At 51.1% G+C, this 19,414-nt stretch overlaps 10 protein-coding genes across 10 annotated transcripts, besides 4 other annotated features; 5 read left to right on the top strand and 5 right to left on the bottom strand.

Annotated features, from left to right (window-relative positions):
• Positions 1–734: 734 nt before the first annotated feature.
• On the top strand, positions 735–3,841 carry ACLA_084310 (putative ubiquitin-protein ligase (Asi3); the record flags this gene model as incomplete). Its single annotated transcript, XM_001268161.1, has 3 exons — positions 735–1,193; positions 1,251–3,698; positions 3,794–3,841. The coding sequence occupies 3 exons, from the start codon at positions 735–737 to the stop codon at positions 3,839–3,841; spliced, it is 2,955 nt and encodes a 984-aa protein (XP_001268162.1).
• A 544-nt stretch (positions 3,842–4,385) lies between these two features.
• ACLA_084300 (CFEM domain-containing protein) lies at positions 4,386–5,174 on the bottom strand (the record flags this gene model as incomplete). The annotated part of the gene is made up of 3 exons (XM_001268160.1): positions 4,386–4,825; positions 4,903–5,041; positions 5,094–5,174. 3 exons carry the CDS (start codon positions 5,172–5,174, stop codon positions 4,386–4,388), a joined length of 660 nt encoding a protein of 219 aa, XP_001268161.1.
• Positions 4,499–4,526: a microsatellite.
• Positions 4,600–4,640: a microsatellite.
• Positions 4,723–4,752: a microsatellite.
• A 1,272-nt stretch (positions 5,175–6,446) lies between the features above and the next one.
• Positions 6,447–6,476: a microsatellite.
• A 526-nt stretch (positions 6,477–7,002) lies between these two features.
• Positions 7,003–7,705, bottom strand: ACLA_084290 (putative DNA polymerase delta subunit 4; the record flags this gene model as incomplete). The annotated part of the gene is made up of 3 exons (XM_001268159.1): positions 7,003–7,146; positions 7,207–7,274; positions 7,345–7,705. 3 exons carry the CDS (start codon positions 7,703–7,705, stop codon positions 7,003–7,005), a joined length of 573 nt encoding a protein of 190 aa, XP_001268160.1.
• A 725-nt stretch (positions 7,706–8,430) lies between these two features.
• On the top strand, positions 8,431–8,949 carry ACLA_084280 (uncharacterized protein; the record flags this gene model as incomplete). The annotated part of the gene is made up of 1 exon (XM_001268158.1): positions 8,431–8,949. One exon carries the CDS (start codon positions 8,431–8,433, stop codon positions 8,947–8,949), a length of 519 nt encoding a protein of 172 aa, XP_001268159.1.
• A 1,128-nt stretch (positions 8,950–10,077) lies between these two features.
• ACLA_084270 (arrestin C-terminal domain-containing protein) lies at positions 10,078–11,395 on the top strand (the record flags this gene model as incomplete). The annotated part of the gene is made up of 3 exons (XM_001268157.1): positions 10,078–10,155; positions 10,214–11,098; positions 11,153–11,395. The coding sequence occupies 3 exons, from the start codon at positions 10,078–10,080 to the stop codon at positions 11,393–11,395; spliced, it is 1,206 nt and encodes a 401-aa protein (XP_001268158.1).
• Positions 11,396–11,847: 452 nt separating this feature from the next.
• On the bottom strand, positions 11,848–12,120 carry ACLA_084260 (uncharacterized protein; the record flags this gene model as incomplete). Its single annotated transcript, XM_001268156.1, has 2 exons — positions 11,848–12,030; positions 12,082–12,120. 2 exons carry the CDS (start codon positions 12,118–12,120, stop codon positions 11,848–11,850), a joined length of 222 nt encoding a protein of 73 aa, XP_001268157.1.
• A 271-nt stretch (positions 12,121–12,391) lies between these two features.
• On the top strand, positions 12,392–13,848 carry ACLA_084250 (tRNA-splicing endonuclease subunit SEN54 family protein; the record flags this gene model as incomplete). The annotated part of the gene is made up of 3 exons (XM_001268155.1): positions 12,392–12,507; positions 12,589–13,373; positions 13,403–13,848. 3 exons carry the CDS (start codon positions 12,392–12,394, stop codon positions 13,846–13,848), a joined length of 1,347 nt encoding a protein of 448 aa, XP_001268156.1.
• A 509-nt stretch (positions 13,849–14,357) lies between these two features.
• ACLA_084240 (elongin C) lies at positions 14,358–14,740 on the bottom strand (the record flags this gene model as incomplete). Its single annotated transcript, XM_001268154.1, has 2 exons — positions 14,358–14,545; positions 14,614–14,740. 2 exons carry the CDS (start codon positions 14,738–14,740, stop codon positions 14,358–14,360), a joined length of 315 nt encoding a protein of 104 aa, XP_001268155.1.
• A 510-nt stretch (positions 14,741–15,250) lies between these two features.
• ACLA_084230 (SDR family NAD(P)-dependent oxidoreductase) lies at positions 15,251–16,381 on the top strand (the record flags this gene model as incomplete). Its single annotated transcript, XM_001268153.1, has 4 exons — positions 15,251–15,287; positions 15,352–15,689; positions 15,767–16,154; positions 16,224–16,381. The coding sequence occupies 4 exons, from the start codon at positions 15,251–15,253 to the stop codon at positions 16,379–16,381; spliced, it is 921 nt and encodes a 306-aa protein (XP_001268154.1).
• A 321-nt stretch (positions 16,382–16,702) lies between these two features.
• On the bottom strand, positions 16,703–19,199 carry ACLA_084220 (E1 ubiquitin-activating protein ubaB; the record flags this gene model as incomplete). Its single annotated transcript, XM_001268152.1, has 10 exons — positions 16,703–16,979; positions 17,035–17,381; positions 17,444–17,556; positions 17,612–17,787; positions 17,843–18,122; positions 18,195–18,259; positions 18,312–18,436; positions 18,507–18,743; positions 18,875–19,045; positions 19,140–19,199. 10 exons carry the CDS (start codon positions 19,197–19,199, stop codon positions 16,703–16,705), a joined length of 1,851 nt encoding a protein of 616 aa, XP_001268153.1.
• Between the last annotated feature and the right edge of the window lie 215 nt (positions 19,200–19,414).

Below are 19,414 nucleotides of genomic sequence, written 5' to 3'. Positions count from 1 at the left end.
TAGGATGTAGACGCTTACTGAAGGAGTACAGAACGTCTGGTGCGGCATCTGGCGTCAAATCATATGCTCAAAGAGCCATCAATTGGCGTCTTCGAGCCCACTCCGTTTACCAAATCAATCCTGCAGCCCGTCTTCGGGGAATAGATCAACCATCTGTATAATTTCCCTCCTTTTCGAGATCCTTAAAACTTGGGGCTCCGTCTAACCCATCCCGAAGCTACCAGTTGGCTCTACTTGCAGGATCGTCCCGAGGTCGTCCAGCTCTCCAAATGCCAGGATCCAGTGAACAAGATGGTGTACGACTTCTTCACGTCGCAGCCGGTCAGGGGATCTGATATTCCTCCTCCTATAGTTCACTGCGGTAGGGTAGTCCGCCAAGGCACGTGTGAGCCCATCAGTATTACCTAATCAGGGTGGCATTTATTGATAAGGGAACAACAATTGGGGTCATCCTCATCCTCACCTCCTGCTGGTATCTAGATAACTAACCACTTACACTCCATCAGTTGCTCAACCAGGATGATGCGCTCTATCCTTGTCTCACCTTCTTTGACTGATATTTGAGAGTGGGTTCCATTTGCCATGTTTTATAGACGGCGCTGATACCCCTTTCCCCATCTGTCTTGCGAACGGATGATCTCACCCTTCACCAGTGCCCACTGGTGGGAAAGCTTCACTTACTTTTGAACGCCATCAAATAAGGTCACCGCAATACCTCTTTGGAAACTTGGACGATGTCTGTCGCTCAGGAGACTGCCGCATTTTCGGCAACCTCAGCTGCCACTGCCTCACTTTCCGCGATACCGTCGATCAACAGTACGACAGTCAAGGCTGCCACCGGATACTCTCTTCTCTCTTCCTCACCTCGCGAGCTGCTCGCCATGCCTTTCCGTGGTTTGCGCCAACTAGAGACGTTTTCATTTTCGGCAATACCAAGACAACTTTCAAGGCTGGTGGGAGTGCCTAACCTGGCGACACGGTGGGCTGGTCATGCGCCTGGGACAGGAGTGGAAGGCGATGCCGCAATGGCTGCGGCTCATGCCGCGGCTGGAGCTGCAGGAGATGGGATGGCTGATGCTGCGGCCCAGGCGGAAACTGGTGTTTATCTGGCGGACTTCTTCCAGGCTATGCGAAGATTCAGTGGCTTCTTCTCATACTTGACCAGCCGGTGGTCGCTGGCTTGCTTCGCGGTGGTAGGAAGCACTATCGAAAAAAAAGACGCTCAAGATTCCTCTGACACTTTTTACTAGGCCTTGATTCTGAACCGTATTACGATCTATGCCTCAACCCGACGACCTCTTACCTTGGACTTTCACAGGCGCATGGCTTTACGAATAATTCCTATCGTTCTGTTCATGGCCCAGATTCTCGCTTTGCTTCGTGGTATTCGATGCCAGACGTCTCCCGATTACGGTCTTTACCGTTATGGCACTCCAGGGAAACGATTGTCATTTGACCACGCTGCTGGTGGTGGATTCCTTTATTCCCTTAGTTCCACACTGTTGCCGTGGGAATCAGATGAACAATCATGTAGTGCGGTCAGGATGAATCGCTCCGCCAATGGTACCAGTATCCCGTACGGCTCATACGTCTTTATTTGGCCAGTCTTCTTGAGACTTTGCCTCAGTCACTTCGTCGAAACGCTCTCATGCGCCTTGCAAGGGAGGGCAGTGGTGACTGAGGCCGGGATGTCTATCTTTGAACATTCTCTTGCCTTTGCAGAGGCTGAATCGATGATCAGTCAATCCATTGGGCTTGGGCTTTTCGGTCTTCCTAAGCAAGGCATTAGCAAGGACAGTTCTTCGTCCGGCGAGCCGGCCCATCCTGCACTGCAGTTGCTGAGCAGAGCCCAAGTATTGGAAAGGATGAACGTGACGCCTGAGCTGCTGCTTATTGCGCTCATATCCTGTTGCAACAGCTTAACTTCCAATATTTTGGATGTGTTAGGGAAACAGAGTCGTTATCGCCTATTCAATACCGCCTTCTGGGGACTTTGTTTCATGTCTGCCATGGTGTGGGGTCTGTTAACCGGCTCTCCAGTTGGAAGTGATGCTGGTGTCTTGAAATTCCCGACAGTCTGCATTGTAGGCTTTGTACCTCATTTACTCATTCTTCTCGGTATTGTGACATGTGGGATTATCTACGCCTTGGCTCTCGCAATCACAGCATTTTCGTTACCACCGGACATGGGACAACCGCTCTCGCTCCGACAACGGTTTTCCCTGGCCCATGAAAACATGCAAGGTGCCAACCAGATTCGCAACATCCGGTTCAACTGGCATGAAGATTTCTATACCACTTTGTTGCGTATCGGATACACTTCCCTCACAGCTGCCAGCGAGGCGGTATTCTTAAACGAAGGCAAGACAGTCGTCGCGAGACGGATGACATGGTTAGAAGAAGAAAGGGTAGCTGAGATTGAGCGCTCGCGACATACGAGCTCCTTCCCGCAAAATTTGGGGGCACATGATCGGGATGTACCTTTTACAGGCGTAGAACCAGTTACTTTCGATGTCTCAGAACCTCCCGCTGAATGGGAGACTGGATATGGCAAGGAGAAGAAGATCGAGAAACCGAAAGGGGGATCCCGATCCGTTCGGTCTCAGGTCGATCCGGGTGGTGTCGGTGCATTCCGGGGCGCGGCCAGATGCTATCATGGGTTTTCGTTCTTCCGCGGTATCTTCTTCCTTTTGCTCAAGTGGACCGCCTTCGGCTTTGACAGGGTGCTGTATCGTTTCGGCATCAGTGCGCGGCCCCAATGGCTCAAGAAGCTTGTCGGATCACGTGGGAGAGCTTCCCGGGACAAGAATCAAAACACCGAAACAGACCCGTTGCCGTTTTGGATTCTGACGGCTGATGGGGAGGTGGAGCTTCCTGGAGACAACGAGTTTGACGTAGAGACGGAAATGCGAAAGAGAGAGAATTCCGCCACCCCTCAATGGGGGCAGTCAGAGGAGTCGCACCTCGACGGCAAGCTTTATGCCTGGTGGAAAGCGGGCGGCTCGTGGGGCAATCAGGATCAAAGTCCCGATTATATTCCCACAGACAACAACGATACTACTAGCGTAATCTCGATGTCGACCACCACTGAATCAGAGTGGGAAGAGGAATCTGATGGCCGTCGAACACCTACGCCACGCAACCCCTATCCCGTGGGCTTATCGCGAGAAGGCAGTCCGGTCGATGAGCCACTGATGGATCTGGGGTCTTTTGCGCGTCTTCTTGACCCTCGCGATCAGGAAAGCAGGCATGAGGCACGTATCCTGGCTGCCCATCTTGCTGCAGGGCGAGAGGGTCGCATCATGACACGCCGTGAGTTCCAGCGACAAATCGAGCACGACAGAGCCCAGGTTCTCTTGTCATCAAAGCTATCACACCTTGGCAGACCGCAGGGCGGTAACGAGAAACGGAGACCAACACCAGAGGAAGAATCCGAGATGCTAGAGAAACTCATCCTCTCCAAAAGATCCGAGGCTAATCGTCCGGCTGCTGACGGACAGACATGGGAGTCCGGGGCGTCAGGACTTGGGCCAGACGGACCACAATGTGTCATCTGTCAGACCAATCCACGATCCATCATAACGTGGCCTTGTCGCTGTCTCTGCGTGTGTGAGGAGTGCAGGGTGAGCCTTGCCATGAACAACTTCGGTAGCTGCGTGACGTGTCGTCAGGAAGTTGGAGGGTTTGTCAGGTTATGGGTACCATAGACTTCCTCTTGTGTCATTTTTCAGGGTCAGCTTTGCATTTGAGGTCTATGGCGGAGGGGCGTTATCCTGGGTTTGGATTTGTACAGAATATTGACTATGGCACAGTCCGACAGTCTCACTCTCAGCATACTTAATGTGTGTACTGCAGTAATAGAAGTTTAAAACTCCTCCTTCTCATTTGCCAGTAATTTGGAAACATGCACCTCATCGTAAGGCAGAGTTGGTCCTACTATCTTTTCTACATTCCTAGCCATAAGACCAACACTCGTAATATATTATGATGGCTACACTTGCGGCTTTCGGCAGCCGAGTCGCTTGTTCTTACACTCCTTGCACATAAGCATATGATACACTCCGACAATTCATTAGATGTTCCCTGGACTAAACAATTGTTCTAACATTTGTGCGTATCACGAAGATATATATATATAAATATGTATCCCTGTCTACAAGGTTCCGCTACTAACACAACCTAGGTACTTAGTAGAAACCCAGACAAAACGGTCAATGCTCCGAAGAAACTACTGAGCTAGTTGTGACGGTAACAACTTGGAAGCTACACAAAAAGTCAAGTCAAATATGGAATATGGCTCTACAAAAAAAAAAAAGATATTACTACCTAGTCCGCATTTGGCCCTGCTCATGTCGATATCCCCACATTTTCATCCCGGGTTCCTTTCACAGCATGTAGAGAGCAGCCGCAGCCATGACCGCCACACCCACCATGTTACCCTTGCTGGCGCCAGCGTCATTAGACAGCGTCGTGGTGGAAGTAGCACTGGGGCTCTCCGTCGCGGTGGTCGCGGTGGTCGCGGTGGTTGCGACGGTAAGCGAGGTCGATGTAGTCGTTGAGGCGCGGGATGCGCTGGCGGCGGACTTAGAGGCAGAAGACGAGGAGGCTGCCGAGGAGGCTGCCGAGGAGGCTGCCGAGGAAGAAGCCGCGGCGCTGTTGAAGGAGGCAGTAAGGGCGGACTCGGTGGCCGTTGTCGTGGCTGTGTGGGTTGCGGTCTCGGTGGTGGTTGAGTGGGTGGTTGAGTGGGTGGTTTTCTCCTCGATGGGGGTGAGGTGGATGGGGTGGCCGGCTACGGAGCATTCGAAGACGACGACGTTCGAGACGACTGGATGGTTGTGGCGATTAGGGGGCCTTTGTTTTGTACGGAGTGTTAGGAGGGGGTGGAATAGATAGGGGGCTTACTGTTCTTGTCGGCGATGTTGCACTCCTGCTGTACGCAGGGCTGGATCTTTGAGATGAGCTCGGGCTTCTGGCAATGGCAGGCAAAGTCGGTCAGGGAGGAGCACCCGTCACTGTTGAGAGCCGAGACGAAGCAATTGACCTATGGAAATATCAGTTTGTTGTATCTGTAGGGGAACATCTTGTTGAGTTACCGAGCAGGCTGGGACATCTGGAAGCTGGGCACTGACTAGGCTGGCAGCCAGGAGGCCGATAAATGTACGAGAGAAATACATTATGTATGCTCAATGAAGGGGTTCCTCAGTATCAGTGAGTGAGAGGATGAAAGCCAGAAGTGACAGTATAAAGAGAGAAGTAGTACAGAGCGAGGACTGTCGAAATATTCACATAAGTGACCACGGCATTCCCATATCAGGAGAACGCGCCCATTTTATATACCATTTCCCGAGCCAGAACCAGTAGCACCAGACCCCGGATAGCTGCAACACAGGCAAAATTCCGGTTCTGAAGCTCCCAAGGTCTCCATGAAGGTAATGTACCAAGCCAAGCCAGACCTAAGCTTGACGCATGCTCAATTCGAATCTCGTCTCATTACAGGGTATTCATCGTCACTGTGTCGTCGTCTCTTCGGCAAGCTCGTGTAACCAGCAGTCGTTCGAGGGCGCTGCCCCCTCGTCGTCGTTTGTGTTTGATCACAGCCGCAGCATTCGCGTCCTCATTCATCCAGATGGCAGCAAGAGTTTCAAATTGGCCACTGAAGGGATAGAATTTTACTACTGTCGAGGCCAAGCATCCAAAGCGTATGCTTCGAATCAGTAGAGCAAGGAAAAGAGAGTCAGTCACTGGTTTCGATGGAGAGTATTTTATCTTCAGAAAGGCGTAGCCTGCAACGTAGTCGCTTTTTTGGGGACATGAAGCACTGTACTCATTCCTCCAGGGCAGGGTGACATTGTGTTGTCAGCCTGGTCGTCCAAGGCTATCCGTTTCACGAATAGGGGAGTTAAGTGCCAGTCAACAACGCAAGGTTGATGCAGGAGACGGACAGCTTGTAGGCGGGGGAGACCCTGTATAGCATAGTAGAATTGACTGACAGAATAGAGTCACAATTTGTACTCTGTACAAGCATATCAGCGCATAGTGTGTAGGCAGCGTCTCACTCCTGCGCCTGGTTCAATGGCCAACAAGACTAATGTATACAAGGATCGGGGTCGTTTGCAGGGGGGCTGGAAAGGAGAAGAATTGACTTCCCCAGAAATACCCCTGATCAATTCGATCTTCCAAGGATGGTGTCCAAAGTTAAGCGGTTAGTGCTACTTTGAGAATAGGATAAAAAATGACGGTGGTGAGGCAGACACAGGTAGTTCTTATTGGTGCATCATCACAATAGATTGAGATCAACAAATTGCTATTGAGCCTGTAAGGAAACGATTGTGATTCCATCGCTAATCCTTGCTGGACTGGCGCTTGTGCTCAACAATGCATCAGGACGCTGTGATGCAAATCATTTCTTAGGAGAGCCAACAGCAACGATAATGTGCCACTTGTACAAGTGTCGCAAGTGTCGCAAGTGTCGCAAGCGTACATATTCGAGTAACGAAGATGGGATTGTTGCAAGCTGAAAACTCGTCATTTGAAGTGATTGATCGAATACGAGCATTCGCTGGAGCCTGGAGTCTGGATACGTGCACGATTCAGTCAAAGAAAAAAAGCCGAGCTGATCTTTGTCTGCTTTACTTGTGAACTCCAACCACCAAGGAAGATTCAAAGTTCCGTTTGCATATATTCAATCCGAGGAGTTAACCCCCTGACACACCCTGTGAGTCGGGTAGACACATGTATTTCCGCACTTTGTCTAGCAGGGTCAGCTTGCGTGATATGGAAACTTTTCTGAAACGATAGTTCCAATGAGCAAAATACACTCGAATGATCCGGGTGGAACGATGCAAGAATTCTCTAATGTAATTGATAAAAATCTTCTCAAGAAAGGGTATGTACAAAGAACCGAACGCCCTGCTTATATAAAGATAAACCAACGCCATGCCACCCTCAGTTTGCTTCCATCACAGCCATATAGTACATGATATTAGAGCGCCAGGATGTATCTCAAGACATCAACTCATCGACATAAGCCCTCTGTTTGACAGTCTCCTTCTCCTTCAATAGGACGGCAAGGACTTCAATCGGGGGGTTCAGTTTCAGCATGTTCGCACGTCTCCAGCGCTTGAGCCGAGCGATACCAATGCATGGCTATACAGAAGTTAGATGAGCCTTCGACTATATATGGCACCAGGAGATGTATCAACTTACTCCATATTGACTTGACAGATCAAAATGTCTTAAGATCTTCTCATGTACCGACAGATCTTCCTGATGAACTGCTCAGAGAAAATATATATTTAGCCCCTCCCACCACAGCCAAGCGCTATCGTAGATGGGTGAACCAACCTCGAGGACCTCTCCGTTTCGCTTCTTCCTGCTGCCAATACCGTTGCAACTCTTGCTCAGTAATTTTAATTGCCCTCTGGTCCTCCTCCGACAAGGGTTGTTGGATCTCCTTCTGGGCCTGGTGTCTCACAGCGAGTTCCGCAACGTGCGGCTTCGACGGCTCCGAGGGAGCAACGGGAACTTGCTCTGGCTCCGAGACCTCCTCAGTTGACGTAGCAGCGGCAGAGATCGGCTCAAGATCTTTGGTTTTCTGTGAGCGTGTGGTGGCTGATGGTTTAGTGACTCTGGACTTGGAACCGAAGGAGATGGTTGACTGCGAGCGGGCGGCAGTGTTGCCTCCGCGGCGACGAGTAGTAGGCATCTTTGTGAAGTATATTGTTCTGAGATAGATCAATAGAGATATGTAAGTGTCCTAGACTGGAAATACAAAGCCGAACGTCTGGTGGGTTGATGCAAGCTGAGATTAGCTGTGTTCTGGCTGTTTGAATGTGGGGATAAGCGATGATGAAATGGTTGTTGCACCGGCAACCAGAAATTTACTTCTTTCTACGGATAAGGAACCTACTTCAAGTCTCCATCAACCTCAATTTCTTGATCTTTGCACCCCATCTGGCGCGGCTTAGCACAATGCTGAAACGCCAAGTGCCTGCTGTGGTCAAAGGTAACCTAGGGCGAATCCGAGCAGCCTCAGCCGATGTTTCATCGTTCATCTGCCAGCCTCATGATGCTCAGCCAAGGCCTTTCTACGAGATTCTAAATGACTTTTCTCGACAATTCCTTGTGACGCCGCTCCAAGGCTACGATCAGAACGCCCTTCGGAAGGATAGGGATCCTTGATTTCTTTCCGGGCAATCTGGGGGTTACATCTTCAGGGCAATGTCGAGGGGGGCAAAACTCAGCTTATGGGTGAACTGACAGATGCTGGCCTTCTCTGATTGATTTCTTAGGAGCGATCGCGGTTAACTGATATTTGCTGTAGTCTATCATGTCTATATAAAGGGCACTCGAATCTGCAGTTCGACAGGATTAGCATCACCACCAGGACAATACCACACCTCATTCTGCTATATCATCCGCCGAGTCATTATGATCTCCCAACCTCTCAAGCTGGCAGGGCATCTCGCCATCTTCAGCCTTGTCAATGCTGATTGTGTTCTCCATACTACATTGAAGGAGCAGGTTACCAAGCCAGAAAAAAGACCCGAACTTTGCCAGGCCATGGGTCCAGATAGCTGGACGTTTGCCATGCAAATCAGTGCAGTCTCTGTTCCAACATTCGATGGAGACAACCCATTTGCCGGGTATACTGGCACCAAGTCGTTCATTGTATATGACAATAACTGTATCGCCAAGGGAGTATATTCTCCCGACAACGAGGACAACGATTGCGGTATTCCCTATTGGATCAATGACATTGGCATGCCTTATGACATCAAGATTTCCCAAGTCAATATGGCCTTGGGTGCCGGCGACTTCACAATTGGATACGCCAATGGTGACTATATGATTGGAGAGAATGGGGCCACCTGTCAGGATATTTCCAAGGGCCTTCGTGCAGTGACGGCTTGCCATACTGCGTTCCCGATCAACGGAGAGCCCAAGTAACGAGTCAATACTCCTACACAACCGAAATCTTCTGCAGCACGAGGGGGGCAGGCGATTGTTGGGGACTTTGCTGCTCTTTACGGTCAATGATCAAGCAACCTTTTCGTCTCATTTGGTATTTGAAAGTAAAGAGGTTGTAGCTGCGAAAGCTGTAGCCTCAAGTTCTTAGCTTTGAAAGAAAATGTACATAAGCTGAGCTAGACATGCAACGAGTAGATATTGCTGGTGCCTGCAAGTGAGATCAAGAGGTGAGACAGCGCTATGACGTAGATCGCGGAATAGGCTTGAAACCGCGTCGTTGGCGTTGTTGTTGGTGATGATGAGAGACATAAAGCAGATAGCCTGATCGAGTCCAGCGGGATACCGGGGGAAGTCTTGTGTGATTGCAAGGCTTGTTCCCGTCGAGGATCTAGTTCGATCAGGGACGTTCCAAGGTACCGATGTTCCATGACCGTAGAACAACTTCTCCGAAGGATGAAAAATAACAACAAAAGGTACACACGGAACAGAATCTTACCACGTAGGTCCCCAACTTGAGGCTGAAGGAATTTCCACCCGATGTAGTCGATCGAATGGTCGGGTCAGAACCCTGGCCCTCGTGTTGGATGTCGATCGTCGGTGGCAGAAGCGAAGCAACAACCCAAAAGGCTGTCAACTTAGCCGCTGCAGATGTTCCCCATCACTTTCCCTTCTTCCACCCCCACCACCTCGGCGCCAATCTCACTACTCAAACCACCTCTCTGCGACGTTGAGAGCCACTCAATTTCATCTTTCCGCATACAGTTCGCGATTATCCACTCCTTTGCGAAAGTCTCACCGTTTCCAGCCCGAAAGTTCCATAGCTTCCTACCAACCAGGAAGCTTATACCGCCGGGAGGTGTCGAGTGATCGAGTCGGTCACTACACTTGCACCTCTAGGAAGGCGACAAACCGTTTAGTGCACCTGCGCCATCGCCATTCCACCTTGGCGCAGCTGCGATTGAACGAACCAGTCCGATCGAACGTGGACTCTATGATCTATCCGAAGATATCGACGCCCTGGAAGTCGCATAGTCTCCGCAACAACTCCGGAGCGCATCCCTTTCAGCCCCCGCGTGCCCATGGTGGTGCGCGCACTGTGCTTTCAGTATGGCCGCCTTCGTGCGAGTGTCGGGCCCGCCAAATGGCAATTTCCTGATCGGTTACCCCGGAATCTCTGCGACTATGGTAAGCGCCGGCCCGATGGGCGTGTGGGAACGGGTGGACACTAACGTTTACGATCCAGCCCCGAATCGAAGGTAAAGTCGAGATCAGACCCAGCATCGGCATTACGGCGCCTGTGAACGTTTCCCTCGTGACCATATCCCTCCATCGGCGCGAAACAATACATCCGTCGGCGGACTCCGTGACCAAGAAGCATCTGGCGCCCCCGAGGAAAGAGATCACAGATGTCGTCGGCAAGGAAATGCTGCTGTTTCGATGTCCGGCCGGTCGAGAATATGAGGAAGTAATATCAATGGACTTGCCCTTCGTCTTGTTCATACCGTTTGGGCGTGGTGGGCAAGACTCATCCAGACGAGTGCCCCCTGCCAGTCTGCAGCTCCCCAGTCGCACTGCGGAGACCTACTATGAAATTGTCGTGACGGTCCAACAAGGACAATCGGACCAGAGAAAATACGCGTTTCCGGTTCCGATCTCCCGATACGACACACTATCTACATTTGGGATGTACAACCGCCCTGAGTCTGCGGAGCGGGTTTCAGATCACCTGGTCACCCTAGGGATATCCTTACCCCGATGGTCCTACGGGCCCCTTGACCCCGTAAGCGTCTATGTGAAGCTTTCACCGAACCCGGATTGGATGAACAAAGCCAGGAAGGTCACAATAAACAAGATCACCATTGGTATTGACGAAGAGATCATATATAATCATGAGGGGGATGAACCGCAGCGCAAGCTGAAAACATTGGTCAAGCGCACAGAGCCCATCGGTGTCAAGCTGCCGCCGACGGGGTACTTGACGAATCTGGGGCTGGTATTTCCAGCGAAGGACCTTCGAGATGCAGAGGGAATCCTTCCGAGAGGTAAAGCAGCTTTTCCGACGTATGCCGTGAGCGGGTTTACTACTACAGCAAGTCTCTACAAGATTGAGTACTATTTGACTGTCAAGGTTCGTACTGTGCTGGCATGATCATGCCTTGAAACTTTGCTAATACACCGATAGGCTCATTTGACGTCCGCAAGGGATATTGTCATTCGACAACCAATCGTCGTTTGTCCCCTTGATCATGCCGGATGTAAAGAGGAAATGGAAGCGATTGAGCAAGCCGCTCGAGATGCAGTCCATGTGAACCCAGATAACCCTATGCTACCTCTCCCTTCGATTGTGCGACCCAGTGATCTGCATGCACTTCGTCACCTTGGAGTCGCTGTTGTTGGAAACCAGAAGAAGCCGCTCATTGATTGAAACAGCGGCTGGATTTTTGAGCGCTTGTCATGCGTCCTTGGGACCAGATATTGGTGCTCATTCTCGAAGACTCTACCACTGCGATCGCCAAGAAACCAGAGCGAAGGCAAGGGTTTGTGATCACGACTGGTACAGCCTGCTCTGAAGAGCAGAGCATGATCATGTTTTTATGAATGCATAAGTCTGGAGTTTGTCTTGTTGCATGCCATTCGGGGAGCCTTGTTGTTTTGTCCTTTGCTGGGTGGCCGGGAAAATGGGGTGTTCTGGTCAACTTTGCTAATATCCTGGAGAAAGGTCGCCGGTGGAACACTCGCTTCCCCATGTGGCTCTCTAGTCATATAATTCAATATAATATGTAAGATCTATTGTGTTGAACTTTCCACATGTGTTCAGGAGGAGCTATAGTCTTGTTGAGTTAAGTCATGGCGGCTGGAGCTTCAGACAATGACGGATTATTCCCCAATCTCGAGGAACTGCATCGCCAGGCTTAACGTGTCCGGATCGACAGCCGGTGTTTTCTTGGTTGGCTCATTTCCTAGTCTGTGTACGCAATCCTTGAGGATCTCTAGAATGTTTTGATACTGCTGAGAGGAGGGGCCGAAAGTGTTCAACGCATTGGAGAGATTTGTCGATATCTGTGCAAGGTTAGGGGAGTCGCAGCTTCATGATTCCGAGATGCTGCGTACCTGATCAAGTACCTCGTTGTAGTCTATGTCATAATCCATCCTGACCGAGTCGATGGTACATCATAATTGGTGATATCAAGCACCAGGGGAGAAGGAGAAGTGGAACGTTTTGGTGGATTATTTCCCCGCGATTATTTGGCGGACGGAACTGATAAGCTTTAGCTTCGAGCCGCCGAGATTTTTTTTATCGCGACCTATAGTCTATCACTATCAGTCACATAATAATCAAAGCTCTTTCAGACTACACTTTTCGACGCGACAATATACACGACTCCCGAATTGAGCCGGAACTGGCTCTCTACATACCAAAATGGCGGACATGGACGAAGATGCCGCTCGTCTACCCTCCACCGACTCATCAACGCACATTGAAGTCGACCTGTCAGACGAGACACAGGACTTTCGCATGCTAAACCACATTTCCTTGTTCGTATCAGTCTCCCCCCCCCCCCCCCCCTCCACCAATTATCCGTGGTATCAAGAACCCGAGCTAACCAATGCCCATAGCCTCACAGACCCCTCGCAATCCAGCCTTCCCAAGCGCGGCGAGAAAGACTTCGAACCCAACCCCACCGAATTCCAAGCCGATGTCCTCGCCGCCTCGCGGCGGGCTATGCACAATGCCCTCTCATACCCACGACTGCATCATCCGAAGCATAAGATCGTAGGAGTGTACGCGCCCGACGGACCCGCGCCCCCGTCCACAGCTACCCTCCCACCGGTTGACACGCCAACCCCCGACACGAAGACAGGGAGACCCGCCGCGACGAAGCTGGGCGTGCATCCAGACGCGTGCGTGTACGTCTCCAACCCCAAGGGCCAGTATTTCAAGACGATGGGCCAGGCGGACCGGTGGAATCGGGTGTGGCTTCTTCCCGAAGAAGCGCTGTATCTGCTTGAACGCGGGAGTCTGGAGATTCGGTGGCCGTTCTCGTTGACGGGGTGCGGCGACGAGGATGACGGGGGTGATTCTGGAATCCCGATGAGCTTGCAGGCGGCGTATGCGTGCTGTATTGGGCGAGGTGGGCTGACAATTGAGCGGTTCACGGTCTATACGGGTCTCAAGCGTCTGGGGTACACGCTTACGCGCGCGCCTGGGTGGTACGACGATGCTGAGGAAGTCGCTGTCGAGGCAGAGAAGTCGGAGTCCCCCCAGCAGGGTACAGGGCTGGCGGGGGTCTTTGGCCGGTTTCTGAAGTGGCTGGAGACTCCTAGTCCTGCTTCGGGGGGGATTCCGCTTGTCGGTCTCGGCATGCATCGCAGTTACAGTGAGCCTGATCCACACAATAATGGTTAGAATACACGTGCTAACGCAGTTCAGGTGATGTCTATCGTAGACTATCTATCATACCCTGGTATGATCCCACCATGCCTCGACCACCTGCACAGACAACTGCTCCGTTCCGGGTCGTCTTCCATGTCTACAAGCCCTCCACGCCATTCCGTAAGACTGCTCCTCCGGCGCCTGATTTCCGAATTGCGGTCGTCGACTCCCGCACGCATTCTATGCCCACTGTCTCTCAGCTGGGAGCTTTGCTAGAAAGCACCCCGTTGGATCCTCCGCGAGGGGAAAAAATGGACCGACAACTCTACATGCGCCTGCGGCAGGGGTATCGAAATGTCATCCTGGCTGTGATCGACCAAGGCGTTGTGAGTTACCTGCGCGTTGCAGATGCTGCGTTCGGAAAAGAAAAACTCTATGAAGGAAGAGGCAATCCTCAAGGAAATAAAGGACGGTTCACGAAACCCAAACCTAAGGGGCGGTGATTGACCACCTGAGATGATGGTTTTACATCTAACTCGAATTACGGATACGCTCATCAGCGAGCAGCATGTATCCCCTGGAATAAAGCCCCGGTATCCATGGAATATGGATGAGGACTGAATAAGAGGGAAACTTGACCGATCTGCCATCGTCTTTAGAACGCCCGATCCATTGAAGCAGGGATTGGATGTGATGCTCAGATGGCTCCGCAGGTCAAAGTACGGCTCCGCCACACGATAGACGGAGCACCAGGCTACAGAGATGTCCGTCTCATAGGACGGATGAAGGTATTCATGCGCAGTAAAAAATATCCCGATCGGGAGTCTCAACGCCTTCCTGTACCTAGGCTGTAAGAAAGATACCATACCAAAAACTCCGGTTTTTGAGAAATCCATAATACATTCATTCACAAGTCGTCGCCTCATGGATCGTAAACCAAGCAACTAGAATATCTCCGAGTCAGTAGAGGAAAACAACAGCCACATCAATCAGTCCACATACATCTTGAAGGTCAGGTATCCAAATAATCTGCCGCCATCAGCAACTCCAAGCACAGCTCTGGAGGAATATCCATGTCCGGCACGTTTGTCTGATTCTTGTTCTTCTCGTTGTAGCAGAAGTATTCGCACACCTTCTCTAGGACAACCCCGCTGATATTTTCAAGCACGCAGCGGCCGGTGATCGCCTCGGAGAATTTACCTATACCATGTAGCAAGAGTGGTTAGTGGCTGTATTGGTCTAGAAAATAGACTAGAGGCAGAACTGACTCGAAGGCTCAAGCATGCGTCGTATTGTTCCTGAGACGCAGGCTGTGCTCCGTGGGATAATAAACTCGAACCCATCGCCTGACACGAGTGTCACATACCCCGAGGGTGAAGCTGGTATTGACGCCATTTCCGTTGACAGCAGGGCGTGTAGGCAGTGAAGGTGACGAAGAAGGGAATCGGGGGAAAAGATAAGACGCGCTTTGGACTCGCATGTTGGTCCGTGCTTAAGCTTCCGATCTCCAGTGTCGATCTATCGGGATGCTGGATCATCTTCGATGACGGCACGCTAACTATTCATGGTTTCTTTCGTTCCTGGGATATGAGGATTCCCCGATGCTTACTTGAATGGAATAACTCTTGAGCTCTCTAGTGTTACCAGTCGCTGGTCTAGTTTCGGATGCATACATCGATCCTACATGGGAAAGAGAGTCGCGGACAATACCACAGCTTGAATCACGAAGGCGAAGCTCTTTCTTCAATGGATTGATTGAATCAGTCAGCATCATTTATTCATGTATTATACACATACTCTACGCTCTCATCTTCGTGACGCGGTAGTATCATCAGGGCTCTCATCCTATGCGCATACATTGCAATCCAAAGGCATGATATACACACGTCTTTCCAAAGCATCACCATGGCCCCAGAGAAGATGGCTATCGTCTGCATCCAACGTCCCTAGTACTTCGCCATTCAAGCCATCAGATCGACTCTCTGGCCGAACATGCATGATCACAGGCGGCACATCCGGCATCGGCTTCGCCATCGCCGAGCGATTTCTCCAAGAAGGAGCAGATCGCGTCATTCTTGTCGGCAGATCTTACGACCGGCTAGTCAAAGCCGCTTCTCGACTATATTCTTCCACCCTTGGAGGCATACCCACTGCCACCGCGCCTAGCGGGGGTAGCGCCGATGGTCAAGTCGCAACAAAGGCGCCCGAAGCAGATCAACAAGCGCAGAACCAAGGCACCGCGAAGCCGCAGGGGACGCTGATTGAGTCGTCAAGCAGAGTCAGCCTACTCGTCGGCGATGTCTCCGAAGCCGCGACGTGGTTGCGCCAGCTGGAAAAGGCAATGGTGAGCTGGCCCTCACCCAACCTCCCCTCTCCCCACAAGGCCCAAGGCCCTCACTGACGACTCCATCCCATCCAAAGCAACCCGTAGACATCCTCGTCAACGCAGCTGGCATCTCCACATCCAACATCCTCGCCAAGCTCGAAGCAGACGAAATCTCGCGGGTCCTCCGCACGAACCTCGAGGGACCGATGCTGACCGCACGGGCACTGGTCCGCGCCTCGATTCGCAGCCGGATGAAGAATCGCGGCACTGGTACCGGCGCGCCCCGCTCGAAATGCATCATCAACATTTCCTCCTTGCTTGCTGTTAAGGGTGGGACTGGCGCGGTGCCCTATGCTGCGTCCAAGGCTGGTATTCTGGGCCTCACGCGCTCGTTGACGGTGGAGACGGCCAGTTCGCTGAGAGATGTCGTGATTCGGTCGAATGCCATCCTGCCGGGTTATGTGGAGACGCCAATGATTGCAGGTAGGTGAAATCTGCCGATAAAGAGGATAGATATGGCTGTTCTACTGAGCTAATTGACCATCTACACAGACTTCAGTGAAGGCGAGACCTCCAGGTTGAAAGATAGTATCCCGCTACGAAGATTTGGCACTCCAGATGAGATTGCTGATGCGGCAGTGTTCCTGGCGCAAAATGAATACGCGAATAACTGCGTCCTGAATCTAGATGGCGGACTGAGTGCTATCTAGTCTGCGGATTGATTCATTTCTCCTGATTCGGAGCTTATTCATCTCGCAAACTTGCAGAAGGCCAGATAATTTGGATACGAGCCAAATGCCAGGAAGGCCATCTATGCATTTTTTAACAAAAACAGTAGTGATAGAAGCGACGCATCCATCTATTTTTCTTTCTAGACTAATCATGTTCGTGAGATATGTTACAGGAAGGCATCAGCCAGGGATCCCAATTCCCGATGCTGCATGAGAACGCTGGACAGGAAGCAGTATGAAGAAAATCAACGACGGGTTGTGTGGAATGATTCGCTCACTTAATGACGATGATCTCGTTCATCAATCATCATCAATCAGAATAGCCCCGCCATCTGCCTCATCCAACACGATAGGATTTGATCCATCCCCTTCTGCCACTGAAGCACTAGCAAGGCGTTTGGAACGTTCGTCACCATTTGTGAGACCAGCTTCCTCAGCGTCGCGTTTACGCTTGGTGAGGACTGGAGTGCGGTTGACGGGTTCCGATACGGGAGGCTCCGGTTCTTTTGGTTTGCGTGGGATCTCAATGATCTTCTCAAGCGCAACAGGTTTCTCCTCAGTGGTGGCGGGCGTAGGTCTGTATTAGGGCGGTTAGCAATCAACAATACCGGCCTCTGCAGACTACCTCTTACTTTTCGGGTACAACGACAACGAGCTCTAGGTTGACACGCGGCTGATCATCTTCTTCATCTACAACAGTAAGGAAGCTTTCATTCTTGATTCCAAGATCTGAAAGCTTCTTTGGCAGATTGTCTTCGAGGTCCGGGTCATAGATGGTTCCCAGCTCATTGCTCAAGGAAAACTCTTCACCGTAGCCTAGTTGTAATCGGAGGATGTCCTGGACTAGGTCATTCACAGTGGCGCGCTCGGGGTCGATTTTGATTCTTGCTGTAGCAACCGAGCAAACAGGGCAATTGGGATTGGGCGGTTTTAGAGTATCCGAATTGAGAGCACGCGCGCCGGATCGTTCCAGGAAGACCTTGATAATAGGAGAAGAAGTCAGAATCTCCATACTGAGCAGTTTCGGATGCAAGGACATACCATTTTGGCATTCTGATAATCCTCTTTGAGAACTTTGTAAGCCTGTAGTACACAGAGACCGGCAGTCATGGCGTTGGTCGTTGCGATTGCCGGGATAATATTGCCAGCCATCTCTGTTAGAGATAGTTAGCCACATCTATTCACAGTCAAACCGATAGCGAACCGCACGTTTTGTATCGAACTTCGATTTGGGATCGATTCCAAATATCGTGGCTCTCAGATTAGCGCTGGCAGTCACAAAGTCAAGTGTGTCAACATCGTCCTTGTCGAATAACAGGATCGGCTTGACACCGTCCTTTGCAACATCTTGAAGCGTCTTCAAGCGTTTGCTGAGTCGGTCCAGACTGCTCTAGTCGTTAGCTAATGTCCACCAAACATGGGGATCAGAAAGTCGCAAACCTGTCTTTGAATATAACGAAATCTTCGGCCAATGACCAAACCTTTTGGTCGTTCACGGAGACAACGGGCTCGATGGAGGACGATTCTTGCTGCAATTGCTCGAGATCGAGAGGCTGGGGCGGCTTCCGCGTTTTCCACATGTCTTCCATACCTCTGAGGCGTTCAATGTCGTCTTTGAAGACCTTGTTGAACACTTTCTGATAGAACTCAGGGGAGCCCATAGACTCGCGGATCTCTTTGAGTGCTTGCGCCTCCTTGCGAAGATTGGCGATTTCGGCAGCTGTTGTAGGTTAGAGGAGCTTGTAGGGTGCAGATACTGAAAAAGAAAGAGGGGGAGAGAGTGCGCGCTCACCGTTGTCGGCATCCGCTGCATGGTCGAATTCCTCCGATTCATCCTCGCTCGTACCAAAGAGCTCACTGCCCATGGTCAGAGATGTCTGGGTGATGTATGGACTCTTTGAACACTTACGGAAGCAAGTAACTCTTAGCCCAGACGATGCAGTGGATCGGTTGGCTCGGTGTACTTCGTATCGTGCACACGGGGAAAGTCTTGGGCACTTCCTTCGAATTGCAGTCATAGCATTCCGTTCGACCCTACTTGTGGTCAGCAGAGTTGCCATGGAATATAGCAAAGAGCGCAGCGATCACACTGCAGGAAGCCCACTTTCTTGATGACCTGAACCTGTCCGTTGAATCCCGTTGTCCCACTCTCAATCAATGGCACGTTGGCCGCCAAGCACATCCTGTTGACATGGCGCCGGGCGTCGAGATTGTCAAGCGCGTTGAAAACAATGTCAAAAGTCGCAAACCAGTCCACGTTGAATTGGCTGTCTTTAATGTTCGCATGGTAGGCCTCTAGCTTCGCGCTGGGTTGGAATTTACGTGCAACTTCCTTCGCAACCTGTGCATGACCACCGGATTATTAGGACTCGTCTTCCTTATTCGTAGTATTCAGGTTGAAACTGTTGCGAGCGCGGATGTGGTGGGGGGACGAGGGAACGCCGGGACAGCGATCGAGCGGTGCAGACGTACCAATGCTTTCGACTTCTTGATGTGTTCATATCGGAAAAGAAACTGTCGGTTGAGATTGCTCAGATCGATCGTATCGAGATCAATGATGTGGATTTCCCCAAAGCCGGATAGCAGGAGGTCCTTGAGTAATTCACAGCCGATGCCGCCAGCACCAACGAGGAGCACACGCGACTAGATCGAGAACGGAGTGTTAGTATCGAGCGCAGCACGACAGACGCGAAGAAAAGCACTTTGAAAAGTCGAACGTGGGGTATGATAGAGCTACCTCTTTGATAGGTCTGTACAGGGTGCCGAGAGACCGCTTGAGATAAGCGTCCCTCGTCATCTTTGCGAATAGATCGAATGCGATCCAGAAGCAAGAAGAAGGGTTGGTATTTACGAGGGAAGCAGCCCTAGAAAAGATGATTGCGCAAAGGATGGGGGAGAGTCAAAGAGAGGAATGAACTTGGATCCTGAAGTGAAGGAGAGCGAGCGAAATGAGAAGAAAACACAATCAATTTAGCCTTCTAGTAGTAGTTAAGAAGCAGGAGGGAGACCCGG

Source organism: Aspergillus clavatus, genomic scaffold, assembly GCF_000002715.2.
Source record: "Aspergillus clavatus NRRL 1 1099423829806 genomic scaffold, whole genome shotgun sequence".
NCBI lineage: Eukaryota > Fungi > Ascomycota > Eurotiomycetes > Eurotiales > Aspergillaceae > Aspergillus > Aspergillus clavatus.
The sequence above is the reverse complement of the archived record's forward strand: the minus strand, read 5'-3'. Positions and strand labels throughout refer to the sequence as shown.